Raw genomic sequence first — 23,058 nt, forward strand, 5'->3', positions numbered from 1 at the left:
TTCTAAGCAACTTCATTATTTATTTTTTATAGTTTTTTTCATTATTTGCCTTTTTCTTTCAAGCTGATCCCATCTAAAAAACAGATTCTCTGTAAGGCTACAAGTGTATTGGTATAGCTACTTTTAATTACTCATCTTTCTATTCAGGCCCTCTCCAATTTATATCACTTATTCAATTCAGTGCATGGTTGCTAGCGTGATGTGGAATCTAGCAACTAGATTGTTAAAATTGTAAACTGGAGAGATGGTGAGTACAAAGCTAAATAACTCAAAAACTGAAGTAAGTAATAAAAAAATGAAACCTATTGCAAAATATCTCTCTCTACATTATACTAAAAGTAAACACAAATTGACCAACCCCCTTTAAAATTCTCCCCTTCCTGTCTTTAGCCCACACAATTTGGAAATTATTGAATTAAGGTGTCTTTTCTAGCAGCCAAATAATTCTGTCAGAACTGAAGGGCTTGAAAGGTCATTAATAAATTGAGAATTAGTGAGGCAAAAGTAAGTAAATCTTTGACAGTGTCCTGTTATAAAGACTCAAGTACAAGTACAATGTGCAGTTTTGCAAGGGAGGCCTGAGAGTAGCGGCTTGAACCAGTGCACTGATGTGCCAATGTTAAAGAGTGTGTATAGGCACAGATATTATTACTAATAGTGCTAAAGGACACACAAAATAGTACATGACTTTGCACTTGGGCTTACATGTGACTCTATTGCCTTTACATTTAGCCTGTACAAATCAATATAGGATCATGCATTGCGTCTCACGTTTACCTCGAAGTTCAATTCCAGATAAAAACAGATAAACTTGTTGGGAATGCAATCACTTACCGTGCCAAAACCGCCATGACCCAGCACAGCATGGGTACTGTAGCTCGTGACCATCAGTTGAAGGGGCCTTTTCTCTTCAAGGCAAGGTCTTTTTTGGATGTTTCCTCCTTCTGGAAAAAAGAAATTGCAAATAGACATCAGTTGTCAGCTTGTGCTATTGTAGTAATAGTGTTTAAAAGGGTTGTTCACCCTGTGGCTGCAGGGGGCCCAGGAGGTATAGTGGGCCCATGAGGCCCTAATTCATATACAGTTTCAATAAATATTAGTAAAACAAGTCAACCTCTAGACATTTTGGGGGACTGAAAAATAATTTGTTGTGGGCTCAGTAATATCCAGATAGACCACTGCCTAACATTTAAATATCACAGAGAGGGAAACAGTTAACTGCTGCACATATTATGGCAAATTATTGCCACACCCCAAATACATTGATCATAAAAAACAAAACCAGAAATCATTTAAAAAGAAGTGATCCCACACAGCTTGTCTCTCTGCCTCCATTTCCCTGAAAAAATAAATCAATGATGGCACAGTGGAATGTATGGCCATCTGATTTTCCCTCTCTCCATCAAATGAAAAAAACCTTGTCCAGCAGTGATTAGCAAGTTACAAAGCAGCTGCAGACAGCAAGTGGGAGCCGAGAGGTACATTTAAACTGCAAAGCCTGGACTTCTCTAATGACATTCAGGACTGTCCTGCAGGGGAGTTTTGTCTGTTCCATGTGCCATGTAGATGGGTGTTTTCAGCTCTCCCTGAATTACAGTACAAATGACCCCATGTTATGTGCACAGTATGTGCAGAGTATATACATTCTGTGACCACAGAAAAATCAAATCTCTGCTGCCATTTTATTCTTCAGAATAAGTGCTTGGGAGCTCCTGACTGGAGTACAAATATGGCTGCCAATGCCATTAACATCCCTCCTCTCGTCTCTACATAAGCTGCTACTGAGACACAGATATGCGTTATGTGCACAGTATGTGCAGAGTATATATATTCTATGCATTGCCTGACCACAGGCAAAACAAATCTCTGTGGCCATTTTTCCCTTCAGAATAAGTGCCTGGGAGCTCCTGACTGGAGTACAAACATGGCTGCCAATGACATCAACATCCCTCCCCTCCTCTCTATATAAGCTGCTACTGAGATACAGATACACTTGTCTGTTATTTCCGTTACACACTAGAACCTGCAGCCATTTTGCACAAATTGCCTACAAGACAAATAGGTTGGTAATGAGCAAGGGAATTCTGGGGAATTCTATCTAGTTGAAAGCAATACACATATCTGTTATATGCACAGCATGTCCAGAGTTTATATATTCTATACATTGCCTGACAACAGGCAAATCAAATCTCCACTGAGATTTTTCCCTTCAGAATCAGTGACTGGGAGCTCCTGACTGGAGTACAAATATGGCTGCCAATGACATCAACATCCCTCCCCTCCTCTCTATAGAAGCTGTAACTGAGACCCAGATACACTTGTCCGTTATTTCTGTTACACACTGGCACCTGCAGCCATTTTGCACAAATTGCCTACATGACAAATATTAGCTGTGTCTCTTTTCCTTATCATTACCCAATGTTATGTGCACAGTATGTGCAGAGTATATACATTCTGTGACCACAAATATAATCAAATCTTCGCTGTTATTTTTCCCTTCAGAATAAGTGCCTGGGAGCTCCTGATTGGAGTACAAACATGGCTGCCAATGACATCAACATCCCTCCCCTCCTCTCTATATAAGCTGCTATTGAGACACAGATACACTTGTCTGTTATTTCCGTTACACACTAGAACCTGCAGCCATTTTGCACAAATTGCCTACAAGACAAATAGGTTGGTAATGAGCAAGGGAATTCTGGGGAATTCTATCTAGTTGAAAGCAATACACATATCTGTTATATGCACAGCATGTCCAGAGTTTATATATTCTATACATTGCCTGACAACAGGCAAATCAAATCTCCACTGAGATTTTTCCCTTCAGAATCAGTGACTGGGAGCTCCTGACTGGAGTACAAATATGGAATCCACTTTTTTTTTTCTCAAGACAGTTTATGGTTTCTCCACTACCTGTAAACATTTACAGCTATCACGTCTCTACAACCCCCCTCCACTATTATGCCAAAATAGCTGTATTCAGAAGATATTCATATACTGCACAATAAATGCAAATAATTCAATTAATTATTGAAGTATTTTTCTGTACTAAACTTTATCTTACCTTCTGATTTAGTGTAGCCCTCCATGCTTAGGGGTCTCTTCCTTGCCTTCTTCTTTTTCTTCTTTTCTGCTTTCTTCTTTTTCTCCTTCTCTTTCTTCTCTTCTTTCTTCTTTTTCTTCTTCTCTTCTCTCATCTTTTTCTTCTTCTCTTTCTTCTTTTTCTTCCTCTCTTCTTTCTTCTTTTTCTTCTTCTCTTCTTTCTTCTTCTCTTCTTCTTCTCTTGTCATGATGTTCTGAAAGTGGACTTTTTTCTGCTTATTTCCTTGCTCATCAACATCTCTCTTTCTCTTCATCTCGATGTTGCTGTTGATCTTCCCATTTGCCACTTTCTTCACCCTTTCTTCAGACATAATGTCATAGCTAAGGGGCTGGAATGGGGTCTTCTTCATACTCCTGGCTGGAGGAACACAATCTAAAAGAATGTTGTACTCCACGGGTGAAATATTTGCCATTTTCACTCTGAAAAATATCCCAGGTAAAAGTCGCTCTGCTCTGGTCTGAGAACAAATCCCAACTGAATAACTGCCACAGTGATGTGATCAGCTGACCTCAGTAACCAACTGCCAAAGTGGCATGTGCACCTGCCTGCAGTCAACAAGTACCACAGTTCTGTGCCATTTACAGTATAACACCATAGGCCCATATTGAAGCCTGGTACAGAACAGCAGGGTAGAAAGATTCTACTAACTGAAGCCAGTGTTACATGCCAATATGTATAAACAGAGTAAAATCTCACATGCAATACTATCTTCAAAATATTATATTTCCATAAAACTGATAATTGTGGGCACTATGAATGCACCATGGTTGTGTATAATGTAAGTAATGTTATTTACAATTCTCTTTATAGTAAATACACCAGTAGTATATAATAGAGAATAATATTGGCATGGTTAAATCAAATATAACAAAGGAACCTGAAATCAAGCAGAATAACTGCACCAATGCTTTTTTCCACACAACCAGTTATCCTGCTTGGTTCCAGCTTCCTTTGTTACATGGGATGAAACCAGTGGGAGGCATTAGAATAGGACATGGTATAGAAGATTCTAATGGGTTTTTGCCATGAGGCACAGTAAGAACATTGATGCAGGCGACACTTTAGCCACCCCTGGTGACTGAACAGGGACCCCAGAACCATTTAGTATATATAGGCACCCTTGGGTATATATTTAATATATATAGGTATTATGGCTGAGATGTCAAGTGCTAATTACTTAATAGATCCCATTTAAAATTAATATTTAAACCACTTTATGGTGCCCTCTAGGTGTTAAGGGGTGATTCATCCTGAAATCAGGGTCACTTTAAGGCAGAGATGGGTAATCAATGATTTAACAAATCTATTAATTGCACGTTATAATATACTTTTCCATATTGTTGGTGTATTATTTCAAAACAATATGTATTGTTGTATATCCTGTATATAACAATATGTGGGTGAGGTTCTCCTTTAATTTGCTTTGTATAAAAACAAGTTGAGTGTTACGAGAAGTGCAAGGAATGGAGTGTAGTCATCCTAAAATCACTGGTGTCAGAAACCTCTAAGAAGCTAAAAGCTTAATAAGGGAATTTTTCGAATATATTTTACTTGCCAAAAAGTTATCTAAAGCATAAAGGTTATTAAATAAATAGGAATAAGTTATTAAAATATAAATCAAATACCCTGAATAGATTTGGGATCTGAACAATATTAAAAATGTTAATACAGACTAGCATAGTTAGCATAGCATGGCATTGCCCTAATGCTACTCTATCAGAAGCATTAAACCTCGCCTCTATAGATAACATCTATTCAAGTGTTTTTAATGACATTAAAGGGGTTGTTCACCTTTGAGTTAACTTTTAGTATGATGTAGAGAGTGGTATTCCAAGGCCATTTTCAATTGGTTTCAATTGTTTTTTCTGTGGTTTCTGGATAATGGATACCATACCCGTATGTTCCATCACAAAGTGCTGGCTCTTTCTGAAAGCACATGATAAGGCACAATGCACTGAGAAGGCTGCCTACACACCAATATTACAACAACAAAAAATACATCTGTTGGTTCAGGAATGAAATGTTATATTGTAGAGTGAATTATATGTAAACAGTGTAATTTAGAAATAAAAACTCACATAAAAATCATTTTAATTCCTTTAAATGCTTACAATATTGTTGCATTCGGTCAGGGTCAAGAAAAACCCGACCCAAACATCACTATTGTGCCCCCTCCTCTTTCTTACCCTTTTGCATCCTTATACACCCCACATAGATATTATTGTGGTCACCCTGCTCAGCTGACCATTCCGCTTGTTATGTACATTAAGACATGCATTTATATCTGTCTGTATTTGTACCTTTTGGCCACCCCTGGTTAATTGCTACCTATGGCAAGGTTCTCATTACATTTCAGAAACAGCAACATCTTTCCCCTTCTGAGACAAATTGAAGATTAAAAAAATAAGAAAAGTAGAAAAATATAAATATTTACCTGGAGTCAATTATTCAACTTCCAGAATCCATCTACAGCTTTGGGCCTTTTAACTTCCCATGGTGGGCTTGATAAACAGGAGTAGAAGTAGGGGTTAACAGTAGAAGCATCTGCCTAGAATGAAACCCATACTAAGAAAAAGTTGTGGTTCAACATTCCAGAAAATTGGTTTATAACAGCACACTATTTGAGAGGCATACCATTAGACTTGCCTCTTCTCGTTTCAACTTCCAGCATCCATCTACAGCTTAGGGCCTTTCAACTTCCCATGGTGGGCTTGATAAACAGGGGTAGGGCGGGTCGGCGCGGGTCTATAAATGGAGCCCGGAAGTCGGATGCGGGTGGGCTAAGGGAGGGCGGGTCAGGGTCAAGACAGTGAGGATTGCTTTGAGTGTCGGCTGGTCTGTGCCCCTAACTAACTCCTCTGTGCCCCTTTAAAGGAACAGTAACACCAAAAACTGAAAGTGTTTTAAAGTAATGAAAATATCATGTAGTGTTGCCCTGCACTGGTAAAACGGATGTGTTTGCTTCAGAAACACTACTATAGTTCATATAAACAAGCTGCTGTGTAGCAATGGTGGAAATTGAAAAACGGCTAAATGGCACAGGATAAATAATGGATAACAGATAACACCATTAGACAGACAGAGCTTATCTGCTATCTGCTGTGTAACTTGAGCCTTTTCTCCTTTGAATGGCTGCCCCTATGGCTACACAGCAGCTTACTTATATAAACAATGGTAGTGTTTCTGAAGCAAACACAGCAGTTTTACTAGTGCAGGGCAACACTGCATTATATTTTTATTACTTTAAAACAATTTAATTTTTTGATGTTACTGGTCCTTTAAGTGCCTCTTCTCCAATATGAACATCCCCAACATGGCCAGTCTTTCCTCATCGCTAAGATTTTCCATACTTTTTACCTCCCTAGTTGGCCTTCTCTGGACCCTCTCTAATTCAGTAATGTCCTGTTTTCCAACCCTTTAAGGCCCCACTGGGCTGGTGGAATTTTTAACTCTTTAAAGAAGAGGAGTGCTGGCCCAGGGTAATCAATTAGTCATTAGATATGTCTAACAAAACAAGGCTTTCCCTTTAATTAATCACTTGTCAGCTCATCAAGCTCAACCCCTCCAAATAAATCCCAGCACACATAACTACACACCCCCACTGAAAATATATATACCAACATCTACATTAATTGACTTGTTTTGCTACATCCAGGAGCTGTGATTCTAACTTACAAACTGAAATATAAAAACTCTAGATAACTAAATTTAAGTCTTGTGATTTACGGTAATTTACATTTATTCAGGACATGACTATTTTATTCAGAAAGAGGCAAAGGTAATGGGGACAAAGTTACATTTACAACTTGGGTACTACAAAGTCATGTTCAAAGGACAAATCAACATATTGTATTGCAGGGGTTAAGACTTTTTCATTTTTGCTCATTTATTGTTGCTTCGCCTGAAATTGTGGATGAATACTTTTGTTTCTTGTGTGTCTGAAAAAAGTATAAACACTTCATGTTTAATCAGGGTTACCCCAACACATGTGCATGCACCTATCAGGGAGGGAAAGGGGGCAAAAACCTTGAATACTATTTTGACAGAAGAACAACATTAATTATTCAAGTTTCTCATTAAAAGACAGAATGTAAAAAGGTGGAATTTTATTTAAAAAAAAAATGTATTGCCCTCCCTAATTACACTCTTGGGTGCCAGAGATCACACCTGCACCTGGCTATATATATATCATATAATCTCTTGAATCACAAGAAAAGTAAAATGCATTGAATAGAAATAAAAGTCAGAATACTGATCACTTGACAGGCCATTTTGTGCCCACACTTCTGGTAATGAGCGTCCTTTTGCTTGTGGAGCTGTGGAGCCAATGCAATCCCATAGTTGCCGGTTAGATCTGCCAGTTTATCAGTATGTCCCAAGTTTCCGGCAGCTGAGCAGTTTGCAGAGGTTGCTTAAAGTAAACTGAGCCCAGTAACTACCCATGTAGAACTTCTGAAGATTTCATTTAATTAAATCCAAATGATTGCAGGTATCCATGATATTAAAGGGCAACATTGGGAACCAACTACAAAACCACATTGGCCGATCAATCAAAGGTCGGCAAAGAATCCCCTTTCCTTATGTCAGTGAAAAAAAAAATTGAGGTTCCAGGAAATTTTTCAGGTATTTTATGATTTGAAATAAAATTGTCTGGGTCGAAGGAATCTCCCATAAAATTGCATTAGACTACACTTACACAGCATAAAAATGATTCTAGATTATTGGCAGATGCGCTTAATCTCCTCCAACTGGCAGTGGGAAAAAATATTTCATCATACATATTATTTCCACTGGCAATTTACATGAATGTCGGTAGGAAGGCAACTTTTGGACGTTTTGTCGGAAATTAAGGGGTGACAATAGATCCCAGCTGCTAGGGTCTGGCAAAAAGTTTTCAGAATATTTCAGAAAAGCTTTCACAGAGACGTCCACCTCTTCTGATCTGGGTGATATTTGGCCTTGCCCAGAGCATGTCCTAGTCAAACACTAACCACGATCTTTGCCCCCCCCCATACCCACTTCTACATCAGTAGTTGACTCTAAAAAAACCCCGGGAGAGTTGACAGGTCGGCATAAATAGAAAAATTGTGATCAACAGAATGGGACAACATTACGCCCCAGTGTATTATAACTGTGCTGATGTCATCAGGTTAATGTCACCCCAGTGTGACCCTGTAATTGAGCCGACAGTGATGTCATCAATGAGCAAAATCTTAGCAGCCAGCGTGTAACTAGTGTAACTCAGTGCTGGATTCTCTTGGTGTGACTACAGTTCAGTTCTTTAACAGTGCGAAAAGGACAATATAGAGGGATTGATTTTCTTATATGAAGAATTTGGATGGAGAAACACTAAAGTCCATAATTAGAAATGCTAGGAATAACAGATTGAGAAGATCAAATATTTTTTATTGCATTAAGTGTGAAATTTGGCTATTTGGACTATTGCTATGACTATTTGCTACAAAGGCCCTTCAGGCATTGAAGGGAATCAGGGGGTCCCACTGACATTACTGCTGTACCCACATAATACTGGGGATGGGCCTTTCCACCACCCACCCGCTCTTTTACAATAAACTGTAAATACTTTTTTTTTTTTTGCAACTCTGCTTTAGGCAAATAGAAAGGCACAAAGCATTTTAAGGTCCAGTCTTTTTTACACACAGTTAAATACATTTCAGAAGCGCTTTCAGCATTTTCCCATGGGCTGCAATTTGCATATGTCTATAATAATAATAATAATAATAATAATAAAATAACCCCGAATTCCAAGCTGGTAAAGCAAAAGAACAACAAAACCCACATGACTACAGTCCGTACAAATGGAAGGATCTTGGGGAGGGAGGGGCATAAAAGTCGTACACAAGAAACATAGAACTTATAAAGCTTGTAAACAGACAATCTGAAATACATTTTATTCATGGAAAAAAAATATCGTCAGTAAAAAGTACCACTCTGAAGTGCACTGCCTGAGTTTATTCATTAGCAGTTCTCTCTCTGCGCCGGAGCACCAGACAGACTGGGAGCAATACCATGCAGTTCCCTCTGGCACCCGAGCGGTTAAGGAGGAACACTTCAGCACGAGCTGGAAATAAAGTTGTCACATGTGCCACATTATAAATATCACAAAGGAGTCTCTGATAGGTGGAGCTGCTGCTGTTGTGCTTTCCGCTTGTTTGAGGCAAATCTGAAGACATTTGGCACCAAGTTCTGTTGGCTGATGGGTTAGGACAAGTTTCATTCGAGGACTTGCAGCGGATACAATGACACCTTCTCTTTGTTCATTGTCTTATTTGGATTGTAGAGATTTCTTAATCTCATTGACGTCCATCTACAGAGGAGGAAAAGAAGACATTGTATTTCAGAGAGGAATATATCACAACACTGCAAGAGGCCATAGTTACAATGCAATACACAGCTTTTGTACATGTCAATGCATCCAAGTTGATTTTTTTTCAAGCAGATCTGCACTAGTGATGTGCGGGCCGGCCCGGGACCCACAGGTTTACCCATGAGTGGGGCGGGTTTGGGTTAGCTGCCACATCAAATCTTCCCTGCCCGCAAACTAAAACAGCTGGCTTTGCGCTCCTCCATTTATAGTGACGTCCTTGCGGGGCGGGTGTAGGCCTTTAAATGGAAAAGTCAAGCCGGGTTAGGGTCGGGTGCTGGTACTACAGCAACACTGTATTCACAATGGCCAACAGAATAAGGCAAAGTGTGCATTATTCATATTTTTATCTGGCGCAAAGAGCAGACTGAAGCTTGATCCCAGACACAAATGAGTTTACAACGAGCTCTACGGGGTGAAATGTTGCCCCTGTGTCTCAGTAAATTATCTTTTTAGTCTTTAAAGGGACAAAAGCAGCAATGCATGTTAGACCTGTTAGATTTTTCAGCATAGTCAATATAAGGTTTTTATTTTATAGCAAAAAAGGGAAAGTTGTGCTCACCAATAATTTTTAAACCATTAAGCAGGGGTGCAATGAGGCTGTGACCACAACATTCATACAGACAAATACAAGAGTCCTCTGCACTCAACCCATTAGCAATATATTAAGGACACTGATACTTGAGCCTTAACCTACTAAAAAATGGCTTAACTTTAAACAAAATAGGGATTGTTTGTCCATACATCGCAATGCACTCAAGCTGGCCAACTACATCAAAGTCATTCCCAGTCCGGCCAGTCCCACACATACCTGCATCTGATTCATCAAGAGTTCTACCACTTCATAATACATCCTACGCAGGGACCAAGCTTCATCTGCAATTTGCTTTCAAGTTTTAAACTCCCAAAATTGGCTTTTTATTTTTAGGTTTTTATTAGGGGAAAGTCAAAAAGTGGGAGACTTGGCTACTACTACAGGGGCTATAGTGGCATTTCTAGGAGAACAATCAGAAGTGCCAGACCCCCTTAGCAAAAGAAACAAGCGCAGTAACCATTAAAATACACACAGTCACAAGGTTTCCTATAAGAACTCACCTGTAATCTCAGTCGTATCTTTTTCTCTTCATCTAGTTCAGAAAGCAGTTGTTTGATCTCCTTCCTGTAACACAAATAGCATGTTTTCAAAAACAATATACATGGAGTCACGTGATTTCTGCAACACAAAGCAAAATGGAAAGTGACCAAGTTCCTATTAGGGTCAAGGAGGGAGCATGGGATGCCTGAAAATTAGACACTGAGACACCTGCTTAATGGAAGAAATTCCTGTACGGGGAGAGCTAAAAATGAAGACAGAAATCCTACTGTAAGAGATCAGGACTGATTGAACAAGGAGACTTAAGGACATAAGAAAGCTTAGCAGGCACAGGCAACAAAATAACTTTTATATGACATACATAAATAGGTCCTGACCTATACAGAATAAAATCAGTGTCCCTTTAAGCAGGAGAATTAGTAAAAAGGGTAACTTACTTCTGTTGGTCTTTCATGGTTTCAATGATATTTCTCAGCTCCTTGACCTGTGACTGTAACTCTTCTAACGGCGACTGACTGTGATCAGCTTTCTGTCTTGTTTCTGCACTAGAGAAGGATGGAGAGTTCGACCGGTGGCTGCCAGCGGCAACTGTATGGAATGCTGATGGTGCTCCGGATGCCCCATGAGAAAAACTGACACTGGCAATCAAGCCTCCTGGCTTGGGTGGCAAAACAGTTCTGTTATCTGGCATCTGGGAAATAAGTAGAATTCTCTTTAGTTCTGCCCTTCTGTCAAAAGCCATGAAAAGGGGACTAAGTCCAGATTGAAATTGTAATGCCTTTTACCCACAATGCAACACTGCATTGAGTGCATCGAAAAATCGAGTGTATTAACAAGTAATTCTCATGTTTATAATTATAAGCCATAATATCTTAGGACTAACCTTGGTATATGTGTCTAAAATCATTGTGTAATGTGTAGTACAATTTTAATGAAAGGTTCATAAGTCTGTGTCTGTATGTATGTGCATAGTTGTGTGTTTGTATGTATGTGCATAGTTGTGTGTGTGTGTGTAATTATGTATCTGTTTACAAAGAGGGGCACAAACTGCCAACAATGAACTTGATTGAAGTTTGTCTTTTCAAGCCTTAGTAATATTTATAACTGCTCAAAGTTTGGACAGCAGCACATAATATTATATAAATAATAGTCTTTATTGGCTCCACATTAAAAACAGGCAAGAGGATCAAGGCCTTATTGTTGCCTATGATTAAACGCATAACTGAACCAAATGCGCCAGACCTTGATCCTCTTGCCTGTTTTTAATGTGGAGCCAATAAAGACTATTATTTTACTATAATTGGATTATATGCTGCTGTCCAAACCTTGAGGAGTACATTTGAGCTATTGGGGGAAGCCTGAGGACTGTGCAGGATCTACAAATACAGACGGTGAGCTGGGAGTGGCTATTCTTTGCATGGCCTATTCCTTTAAGGTTTGTTACTATGTCGTCTGCACTTTCCAAAAGTTGTCGTAAGTTCAAGAAGAATAAACAAAAAAGTAGTCCTTAAATAAAGTACCGGCACACTAACAGCATGCGTGATAATTAGGAAACAGGCTGCCAACCCACTCAATTAAAACATAATTTTTAATAACAATGAATAAAAATCCAATTAAAAAACAGCATACATTATATCTAGTTTATCCATGGGTAGTATATGACACCTAATGCCTTTATAACAGCCAAATATGTATACAGTGTACTGGGAGAGAAAGCTAGCACTAATTAAAGCGATGGGGACAGCGTGTAGAATTTCACTTACTTGTGATGTTGTGGCAGATCTAGATGTTTTCTTGGAAGCCTCTATTGCTCTCTGTGCCAAGGCTGCAAGTTCATCCTTCTCTTCCTCTGGGCTTGGGGAATCAAAGAAATCTGGACTAGATAGGGAAGACTGCAAAATGTAGAAAAAATATATTGTGAATATTTCATCCTGCTTTAATATACTGTATATATTGTATATCTGCGACCATTATCTTCTTTCTATCGGACCCATTGGAAATGCTCATAATCTTGAATAAAACAAAATACAGGGGGCTGGCAATGCGGTGCTGCATAGTACAAGTATTACTGTAATTAAAGGTGAATGTTGACAGCTTTAGTACTGGTTTGGCAGGAATACTAGCAGAAGTCTGTGCCTAATCATGTAAGTGAAACCAGCTGCCGTTTTAGACTACTGTGAAAGGGCATTGACTCAAAGGATGAAAACAAAATGTTTACTATTTGTCGGTCCCTGGTAAAGCCTCAATTTGAGTTTGCAGTGAAGTGTTTTGGCATCCAGACATATATTAATGAGCTGGAGAGAGTGCAGAGACGTGCAACTAAATTGGTTAAAGAGATGCAAGAGTTCAATTATTAGGTTAGGCTGTTGAGACATGATTACTCTTTACAAGACCAGTGGTTTGGGGATTTTTTCCCATAAAAAGGATCAACACAACGGAGGCCACCCCTTTAGACTAGAGCAGAGATCCCCAACCAGTAGCTCATGAGCAACATGTTGCTCTCCAACCCCTTGGATGTTGCTCCCAGTGACCTCAAAGCAGGAGCTTATTTTTGAATTCCAGGCTTGGAGGCAAGTTTTGGTTTCATAAAAACCAGGTGTACTGCCAAACAGAGCCTCAATGTAGGTTGACAATCCGCATAGGGGCTACCAAATGGCCAATCACAGAACTTATTTGGCACCCCAAGAACATTTTTCATGTTTGTGTTGCTCCCCAACTCCTTTTACTTTTGAATGTTGCTCCCGGGTTCAAAAGGTTGGGGATCACTAGACTAGAGGAACAGAGCATTTATTTGAAGCAGCAGAGGTGGTTCTTCACAGTGATGTTGATGATGGTAGATTTTATTAATTCCTTTAAAAGGTTTTCTTGGAGAAACATAATACCATAGGCTATTGTGATACTAAAATCTACAATTAGTGTAGACATTGGTATATATAGTTTATAACGACAAAATTCAGCAAATAGACGGCACTTCTGGACAAAATTTATTTTGGCAAAACTGCTGGGAAAGGCCTAATGCGTTTTGGGATCAATTCCCTTAATCATAGGCTCTTTTTTTGTTTTTTTACTGACAGTATATAGTTTATATATGAGAGTGTATAGGTAGGTCAGTATAGGTTTGTATAGACATATGCACTGGGTTTGTGCACTGAGGATTATTTGGAAGGGCTGAAAGGTCTTTTTTCTACCCAGTTTAACCTATTATAAGTTTCAGTACCTGGACCATTCAACTTGTAGGGGAATTGCATGAGAATATTTATCTTGTGATGCATAATCTGTATTACAAAGGTTTTTAGTATGAGGTACATATGCATGAAAAGACCAGTACACTTGGAATGCATGAAGTCACAAAGTAGTATTCTGGAACACTTCCAGGGCCCAGATCCACACCCTGCGCTGGTTTTCTTCCCCCAGCTGCGACCTCCCCTATACGCGGCAAAACCACATTGCGTGTGCGATTGCGCGTTGTAGGGGGGTCAGTCCGGAGGAGGGCCCTGAAACTGGAGCCACAGTCCGACCCCGAACAGTTCCTTCCATCCCCATAGGTACCAGCTTCAGCAAGGAGCAGAAGTACCTTCCATTACAGCTTTTTCTAAGCAGGCAATAGTTGTGAAGAAATCTCTGTGTCAGAGCTCCCTTTGGCATTTTGTGAATACAGCAGGCAAGCTATGTTTGCTGACTTAACGTAAAAGTTTTATACAGTCCCAACCTGGAGGATTCTAAACACCTTTGTAAAAACACAATTTGGGCATGTAAAAACTGCACCATGATTAATTTGAAACTGAAAGTGCTCTATAGCCCCAAAAGGTACGCTTCTCGCAACTTGTGCAATTTACATTTTAAGCCTTGTTTTAGATATTAGTAGTTTTAAATTGCTAATATATGGCTGTTGCCTCAGCAGCTCAACCACAGAGTTTCTATGTTAAGAGTTACAGGTGTAGATGAATATGCAAATGGTGTCTCCAGTGAGGCGCAGCTTTGCATACTCATAGACTATACAGAAAGAATATGATTATATGATATGATATAGTCTGGTTGCCCAGCTACAATACAACAGGACCTTCACTATTACTATACAGAAGGGAAAGACATACCGATGTCAGTGACTCGGATGGAGGACGTCTCCCACTGGATTTAGGTCTTGATGCAGTCGGATGACTTAGTTTTTCTCCCACTGTCACAACTGAATCAAAACCTTCTACATCTGCAAGATAAAAACCAATGCCTGCATTCAGATTTATGCTATATATTAAGCATAACGACAGGACAAGATAGGATACACAAGGTTTTAGTATGATCAGTATTCATCAAGTTGGAAATAACCAGGGATGCACCGAATCCAGGATTCCGTTCGGGATTCGGGCTTTTTCAGCAGGATTCGGCCAAATCCTTCTGCCCGGCCGAACCAAATCCGAATCCTAGTTTGCATATGCAAATTAGGGGTGGGCAGGTAAATCACATGACTTTTTGTCACAAAACAAGGAAGTAAAAAAGGGTTTCCCCTTTCCAGGATTCGGATTTGGTTCGGTGTTCGGCAGAATCTTTTGAGAAGTATTCGGGGGTTCGGCCAAATCCAAAATAGTGGATTCGGTGCATCCCTAGAAATAATACAATACATATAAAGTGTTGTGCCACTTCTGAACAAAGTTAATGACCACCAAGTATTAAACACACATTACTTTTTTCCACCGTAAGAATTCATTTAACAGCACACTTTTAACTTAATTGACTTTACAATCGATGATCTATGAAAGCATAGCCATTCATTACTTGTATACATTTAATTTACTATATAAAAGTGCTGATAAAAGAATTGGAAGATTCATCTTAAAACTGGATTAAAGGAACAGTTCAGTGTGAAAATAAAAACTGGGTAAATAGATAGGCTGAGCAAAATAAAAAAATGTTTCTAATATAGATAGGTATAAAAACAATCTATTTACCCAGTTTTTATTATTACACTGAACAATTCCTTTAAGAAACAGAAAGCGGCATTACGTTCGATGGAGACACCTTTTAAAGGAAAAGGAAAGGCTAAAATTAAGTAAGCTTTATCAGAAAGGTCTAAATAAATATACCAGTAAACCCTCAAAGTAATGGTGCTCTGTGAAAAGAAACACCACATTTCTTTCCTTCTATTGAGTACACATGGGCTTCTGTATCAGACTTCCTGTTTTCAGCTTAAAGGACAAGCAACGGTTAAAATTAAGTTAATTTGAAGATTTTCAAACAGTGTTCTAATCACTCACTGTTTCCCCTTACTTTGCTTCCTTTCTCTCTGCACGCTCCAGTCTTCCAAAGCTCTCCGTAGAAGTACAGTGAAGTCACTGCATTGCTAGTATTCCACACCCCCACTGCCACGGGCAGTATCTCCATTGTCTCTCCTTTGGATCCTTCGTGCTCCTTCTGTAGAAGGGACTTTAGCGCATGCGCAAAAGGGTCTGCAGTTTGGACAGCTAGAGTCATGATTTATGGGTAGCTGAATGCCTTTACAGCAATAAAAACCTAGAGATTCAGGACACTATCAGGAGGTTCTACATTCCAGCAAACTATGTCGGGTAAGCTTTCATTTTCCTTTAAACCTCCAGGGCTAGCATGCTCAGTTTGCTCCCTTTTTGTCCCCCCTCCCATCTCCCCTCCCTGCTGTAATCTGAGTGAGCAGGAAGTGACTCAGGAAGGAAGTGATGTCACACCAAGCTAATATGGCAGCTGATATCCTAAACAAACAGAGAGAGCTTCTAGGGCTGTTTACTCAGGTATGGTAAAGCATTCTGCAGAAAAAAGATATTATAGCTTGCACTATTGTGGCTAATCTATTGGCAATAAACTGCCTTGGTAGCTTTCCTTCTCCTTTAAACATGTTTGTTGTAGATAAAAGTTGATGGGACTATACCTAGAGCAGGGACCACTAGGGCCTGGGCCCACCAGAATATTGCCTGATACCCGTAGCTAGGAGCACAATTTGTAGCTTGTAGTTGCATTTGCCCAGCCTCCCTTAAGGTCAGGCCCATCCCTGAGCATTATAGTGTCGAGAGGGGAGTCATTAGCGATGGGAGTTTTTCGGGAAGCAGAGGCCTGCAGCTACTTACACAATACAGGTCACAGCCAGAAAAGTAAAGAAAAATTACAGCCCTCGTGTCTAAAGGAACTACTAACGGGAGTGCATTTAAGCCTTCTTTTCTATAGCATACTCTACAGCAGGATATTTTGTTTGTTGTCTAGGAGGACCAAGAAATAATGCACTTTAAGTGCCTTCACCCAGTACATAACTTCTATAATCTCACATATTAAAGGGAATGAAAAGGGGCCTTTAAATAAATAAATAGAAAAAAAGATTGTTTAAAATTCCTCTTTCCCTGTCTTTCTGCAACTGTCATTTCAGTATACTGGGTTTTGAATGGGCGCAACAATGACCCCAAGCCCAGTGTAGCGCCATGAATGCTTCAACAGATATCCTTTCTGCCAGTATCTAGTACAGGGTTATTGTACCTTGTTAGCCTTTGATCAAAACAGAAATAAATATAAAAATTATACCTTGACACTATATATTTAAAGGGGTGGTTCACCTTCAAGTTAACATTTAGTATGTTGTAAAACGGCTAATTCTAAGCAACTTTTGAATTGGTCATATTTCTATTCGGGCCCTCTTCTATTATTTTTCCAGTCTCTTATTCAAATCAATTCATGGGTGCTATCATAGGTTCCAAATTAATACATAGCGGAATACATAGTGGAATTGTGTCATTGTCAGCATACAATAGAAGTTGTAGTAATAGACGGCACCAGTCATTGGTTTGTTGTCTTAAAATGCCTTTATTGGGAAATAGGCTCTGACCCCAAACACCCGGCAATGTTTCAGACCTCTCACGGTCTTTTCTCAAGCCAATAAAGGCATTTTAAGACAACAAACCAATGACTGGTGCCGTCTATTACTACAATTTGAATTGATGAACGGATTGAGGTTGGAAACCGTTGGACGTGCATCACATTAAAGTACTTGGGAGGTGAGGGTACTGACTGTGAAAATTGTGAAGCATACAATAGAAGCACTAGGAGATACTTTGTACATGATCATTATTGCCCTTTGCAAGGAATTTAGATAGAAAAAGAAACCCCGCCAATAGTAACTGTTATATAATTACTACGTTTAAGAGAAGATACTATTGAGTATTAAACCATACCTATATGAAAAAATAAAGTGCTGTGCAATTGAAATAATGTGCTAGTGCAGTTATTATTTTACTAAATTATCCTAAATAGCTTAAAGTGAAAAAATTGATAAGAATAATCAATTTCTATGAAGCTAGATTCATCTATTAATTAGTAATACTTCACATCCAGGAATTAGTTAATTAAGTATATATTCATTCATTAAATAATTTTATACAAAGATTAGGATAATAAAATTAATATTTCAAAGCTCAGAATTGATTAACAAATAAAGTACAGTGTAATAATTTAATGTGTATGACCTAGATAATTCATTAGCTAATTAAAAAAAAAAAAAAAGAGTATAAAAATGACCATAATTAAGAGTGGGTTAAAATATTCTGCAGTCACAATCCATAAGATAGTTGATAGAAATTGGAAAAATAGATGGTGGAGTTGTCCCGTAAGCTAGCTGCCTGATTTTTTCTAGATCCTGGGACACCACAAAGATAAAATTGAGCATAGGACTGGCCAGATATGGGATGACTTTGACGTAGTTGGCCAGCTTAAATATATTGCAATATATGGACAAACAATCCCTGTTTTGTTTAAAGGGTAAGGCATTTTTCAGTAGCAGTATGCACAAAATGTCGCTGTCTTAAATATATTGATAATGGGTTGAGTGCAGAGGACTCTTGTATTTGACTATATGTATTTTGTGTTCACAGCCTCATTGCACCCCCGCCTAATGGTTTTAAAAAATAGTGGTGAGCACAACTTTCCCTTGTTTGTTATAGTTATACAGGAGCAGTGACCAGCACTATGTTGTAGCTCCCACCCTTCCCAGCTATAGTCAGGTGATCCCACTGGTGTCTAATAAAAGGGCAGCCAAGTATGGAGGTTTACTTTGAAAGCAGCAAGTTAAGTTGCAGGTAAAACCAAGTCCCTTTGTAAAATGTATAATGAAGCAATAGAATTCTTAATGAATCAGATGAAAATTAAGCGTAGGACTGCCCAGATATGGGATGACTTTGACGTAGTTGGCCAGCTTAAATATATTGCAATATATGGACAAACAATCCCTGTTTTGTTTAAAGGGTAAGGCATTTTTTAGTAGCAGTATGCACAAAATGTCGCTGTCTTAAATATATTGATAATGGGTTGAGTGCAGAGGACTCTTGTATTTGACACCACAAAGATAAGGCAGGACAGGGTAACCGGGGCTGTGGCCTTGGTATTTAACTTGCCCTAGGTGTTTAAAGAGGCTAAGTAACCCTAAAAAGCCACAAACCCTCGGCCCCTTAGAATAGAATCAGTGGTGTAACTAGTCAACGACGGGCCCTCAGGTACAGGATAATCATTTGGGCCCCCCTGTCGGGCCCTCCCCCTTATGAATCGCATGCCGAAGTGCTGCTTGTGTGCGCATTGGAAAATTGCCCTCTGCCCAGCTACCCGCGATAACTCCAACTCCACGTTTCGCCCCTCCCGTAGCACTCTATTTCCACCCTCTTTAATTATTTAGCCTATTCACCCCCCCAACCCCTACTTTCTTAGTTATTCCCCCCTGTGCCCCGGCGCTCACTGCTACAGAACATCTTGCTGCAATTTAGTTTACCTTCATCTTGGAATTTGAACTACGCCCTGGTTGCTATGGTCAGTGGCCATAGCAACAGATGAATATACATGTTGCATCAAGAAGTTGCTGTTGCATTGGTTACTGTTTTTATGATAGTACTACTTAATACACAGCACTATACATCCCCCCCAGGCCCATTAACCCTTTACTGGCCAGGGAACTTACAACTATCTGGACACAGACTCAACAGCACCAATTCACTTTGCTTCATGCCATGTAATAATGGGCAGCCTGGCACACAAGGGGTTAACCGCACAGCCGAGAGGAGAAGGCGACAGGGTGCTACTTGACTGCACATGACGCGGTTACAGGCTCATGGAGTCTCATGCAGTTTTGCCCCAAGAAGTCCTGCAGCAGATGCGCCTGAGACGCAAGACAGGACAGCAAGGTGCTAACTCCATCCCGGGCAGCACGGGTTAAAGCCGAGTAACAGCCAACTTCCAGGGTGGAGCGGCCATGTTGCCCTTGTGCTGGAGACTCGCGGGGCTTCTCTTCAACCTTGTACCCACCAACCCATAATTAATGCACGCTAGCGCCACCTGTCTACCGAGCCCTGTTGCACAGCCTTCCCTTCGATTCCCATTGCAGAGCACTGGCCACACCTACCGACCAGCTTCTACTGTACAGCCAAGTTTTTCCTATTCCCAAATATAGCGTGAACAGCACAGCAAGCTAGTGCCACCTCAGTACAGGGACGCACAGGCGGAGATTGGTAGCACTACCTTACCGGAGCAGAAGTAGTATCCGCAAAGCAGCAGTGCCAGTGCCATAAATTGAGAAACTCCTAAAATACTGCCTCTGCCCCTGCGCCCGTGATAACCATTGACGCGGCTCCGGCGGGCCCCAAGGGGATGCGGCCCCGGGTGCAGTCACACCCATTACACCCCTGGTAGTTACGCCACTGTCTATCACCATGCAAATTGGGCTGTATTTGAAATGGCTTTTTGTAAATTAGACTTGGCAGGTGTGCATTGCAAATACATGGCTGCTATTTTAACAGCCTATCATGTTCACTCTTGACAATTTATTAAATGAATTTTTCAAAATTTTCTCCACTTCTCATGCATTAGTCGTAGGGTCAGATTTATCAAGGGTCGAATAGTCAAATCAAATTCGAATGATCGAGTTTAAAAATTCAAACATTTGAATTTGAATCCCCCTATTCGAATGTAAATTCGAATGTGAGATTTATGACACCTTGAAAGATAAGTAAAATGGTGGTGCTGCCAGAGTTGTATTTAGGTCTATAGGCATCATAGTCACTTCCGTAGTCTTCCTCGGATCCCCTACCTCTCTCCGGATTTCCTATGGAAATCCATGGCGGAGGGTGGGGAGGCACAGGCCTCAGGGGCCTATATATAAATATGGCCCTGGGTGCTGCCCTCTTTCTTCCCTAGACCAGTGCATGTTCTTCCTAAAAGGAGCACCGGCCCAGGGAAAAGCTACTGGCGTCTAAACATTCGCTCTGTGTTTTAAGCATTACATTTATTTTGCAGGATCCGTGTGGCATGTCACACAACTCAGTTTATCAGGAGATCCTTTAGGACAACAGGTGCATCTCATTCTAAGGGCCGTCTAGCTGATATGAATGAAGGTACCCTAAAATTTCAAATATAAATTTGTCATAAATAGATGTTTTTTTAAGCAGGGTAAAAATTTCAAATACACTGAATCCCAGAGTTTAACAAATCTCAGCTCTCTTTGTGGGATTCACCAAAATCTTCAGCTGACTGAATCAGAACACATAAAAGAGAATGAATTGTTAAAACCCTGTGGTTTCAGATTTCTTGCCCCCCCCCCCCCCAGTAAGGCTTTTTCATAACTTTGCTACCAGCCCTAACACTTTCTTCTACAGCACTGCCTGCCCAGGTTTTATCTTTTTTCAAGTATCCCCCAGCACCAAATTAAGCTGGGTGTATCATGTGCAGTACAGTAAATGTACTATACATAGATAATACATGGGAAGAACATTAAACATTGCTACAGGGCCAGTGCAAGTTTCATTTCTATGGGATTTTTAAAGGCATATTTATCAAACGGTGAAAGTTCACTCTTTGATAAATAAGCCTTTAAAAACACCATAGAAATGAATGGAGAGCGGCGGTATTTCTCTCTAGCGGACTGTGGTGATCTCTAACTTCACTTTTTGATAAATACACCCCATAAAGAGATGGCCAGTTAGAATATAATATGCTGGTATTACAGGGCTCATTTTCTATTTCAAGGAGCAGTTTTTGGGTGCTAACATGGGTGCACAAACATGTTCATTAGATTCCCTACACAAGGCACCTACACCTGATTATGCTTATTTGTTCATGGGCTGTGCACCAGTACAAGTTCTATTGTGCATGAGATGAAGGTACAATGTGCTTAGGTGTGAAGAAATACCTTTTAGAAAGACCTGACTTAGCTGAGCAGTAAGTAAAGGGACTCCTTGGTGCACCCATATGTACTCAATTTTGAGCCAGTATAATGCCATGGAAGCAAAGGGTTGGTGGGGAAAACTTTTACCATGCTGTGAAAAATGTTGCATTTTCAGTAGAAAACATGTTTCACTAAGCCTGGAGACTGGCATTGAGCAGCATCACTGCACTCAGGTAGGGATCCCAGGCAGGGCCGGAACTAGGGGTCGGCAAGTGCTTGGGGGTGCCAGGCACTTCCTTATATACAACCCTACCCCTAGTCCGGCAAGTGTTTCCATATCGAAAATTGGGTGCGCTCTGTGTCGTCCAAGTGCTTTGCGTGCGTGCCCTCGGTTGCGCACGGTTACACACAATTAAGCCCGCGCGCCCTCGTTTGCGCACGGTTATGCACGCGCAACCCTCCTTTACGCATGGTTACGCACAATTACGCATGCGCGCCCTCCTTTGCGCACAATTACGCATGCGCGTCCTCGGTTACGCACTGGAGTCCACGGTTGCGTGCCTTTGCGCACAGCTGCAGCGGGGCCTGAAGTTGCCAACGGCCAGCTGGGTTGCCTGGGGCAACTGACAGACCTGGCCTGGCACTGATCCCAGGAGAGGAAACGCCTGTTGTACTTCCTGGGTCCTGTTAGCACTTTGCACCCACATACACAATTGATTTGAACCTAGCTAATAGCAGCTAATATAATGCATTATGGGTTAAAAAAAAGGATTTCCTGCGTACAATGTAGCACTTTGCAAATTGCGCTTGGCTTCCTAAATGAGTCTTCTCATAAGTTCTGCTGTGGTCAATAAATTGCTGTATAATTGTTTAAAAATAAATCATAAATTGGTTTTTGGGTGAGTATTGGTAATTGCAGTCAGTTAATAATGTGTCACTAGTGCTTTGTGATATTGCACTGAGCTTCAGTTTATGACTTGAACCACATTTATTTCAATTCTCCTTCCTTTACAGGGAATACATTTATCCATGTTAAAGGAGAAGGAAAACCCCTGGGCGCAAAAACCCCTCCCCTGTGTTGCCCCCCTGTGTTCCCTCCTCCCCCCTGGCCTACCTGTCCCCCCTGGGCAAATGCCCCTAACTTGTTACTCACCCCTCTGCGCAGGTCCTGTCCACGGAGTTCACAGTCGCCATCTTCTCCCACGTGCGTCTTCTTCCTGCTTTGACCGGCGTCTTCTGGCGCATGCGCAGTAGGAACATTTACCGGTACGGCTCTACTGCGCATGCGCCGAAAGTCATCGGAAAATTTCGTGACATTCGGCACATGC

The 23,058-nt window shown here is 40.4% G+C and overlaps 1 protein-coding gene across 1 annotated transcript; it reads right to left on the bottom strand.

Moving 5' to 3' along the window:
• Nucleotides 1-8,668: 8,668 nt before the first annotated feature.
• On the bottom strand, nt 8,669-14,850 carry LOC108705917 (SH3 domain-containing kinase-binding protein 1-like). The gene is made up of 5 exons (XM_041581795.1): nt 14,676-14,850; nt 12,345-12,473; nt 11,019-11,272; nt 10,584-10,647; nt 8,669-9,431 (listed from the first exon to the last, which is right to left on the bottom strand). The coding sequence occupies exons 3-5, from the start codon at nt 11,270-11,272 to the stop codon at nt 9,390-9,392; spliced, it is 360 nt and encodes a 119-aa protein (XP_041437729.1). The 5' UTR covers nt 12,345-12,473; nt 14,676-14,850; the 3' UTR covers nt 8,669-9,389.
• Between the last annotated feature and the right edge of the window lie 8,208 nt (nt 14,851-23,058).

The sequence above is a fragment of the Xenopus laevis genome, chromosome 2L (assembly GCF_017654675.1).
Source record: "Xenopus laevis strain J_2021 chromosome 2L, Xenopus_laevis_v10.1, whole genome shotgun sequence".
Lineage (NCBI taxonomy): Eukaryota > Metazoa > Chordata > Amphibia > Anura > Pipidae > Xenopus > Xenopus laevis.

Bases quoted from the DNA above. Each gene is read 5' to 3' on its own strand.
- LOC108705917 (XM_041581795.1), bottom strand. From the start codon at position 11,272: ATGCCAGATAACAGAACTGTTTTGCCACCCAAGCCAGGAGGCTTGATT. The intron at 10,648-11,018 runs GTAAGTTACCCT...TTTGTGTTACAG, and splicing joins ACCATGAAAGACCAACAGAA to GAAGGAGATCAAACAACTGC. The intron at 9,432-10,583 runs GTGAGTTCTTAT...CCTCCTCTGTAG, and splicing joins AGATACGACTGAGATTACAG to ATGGACGTCAATGAGATTAA.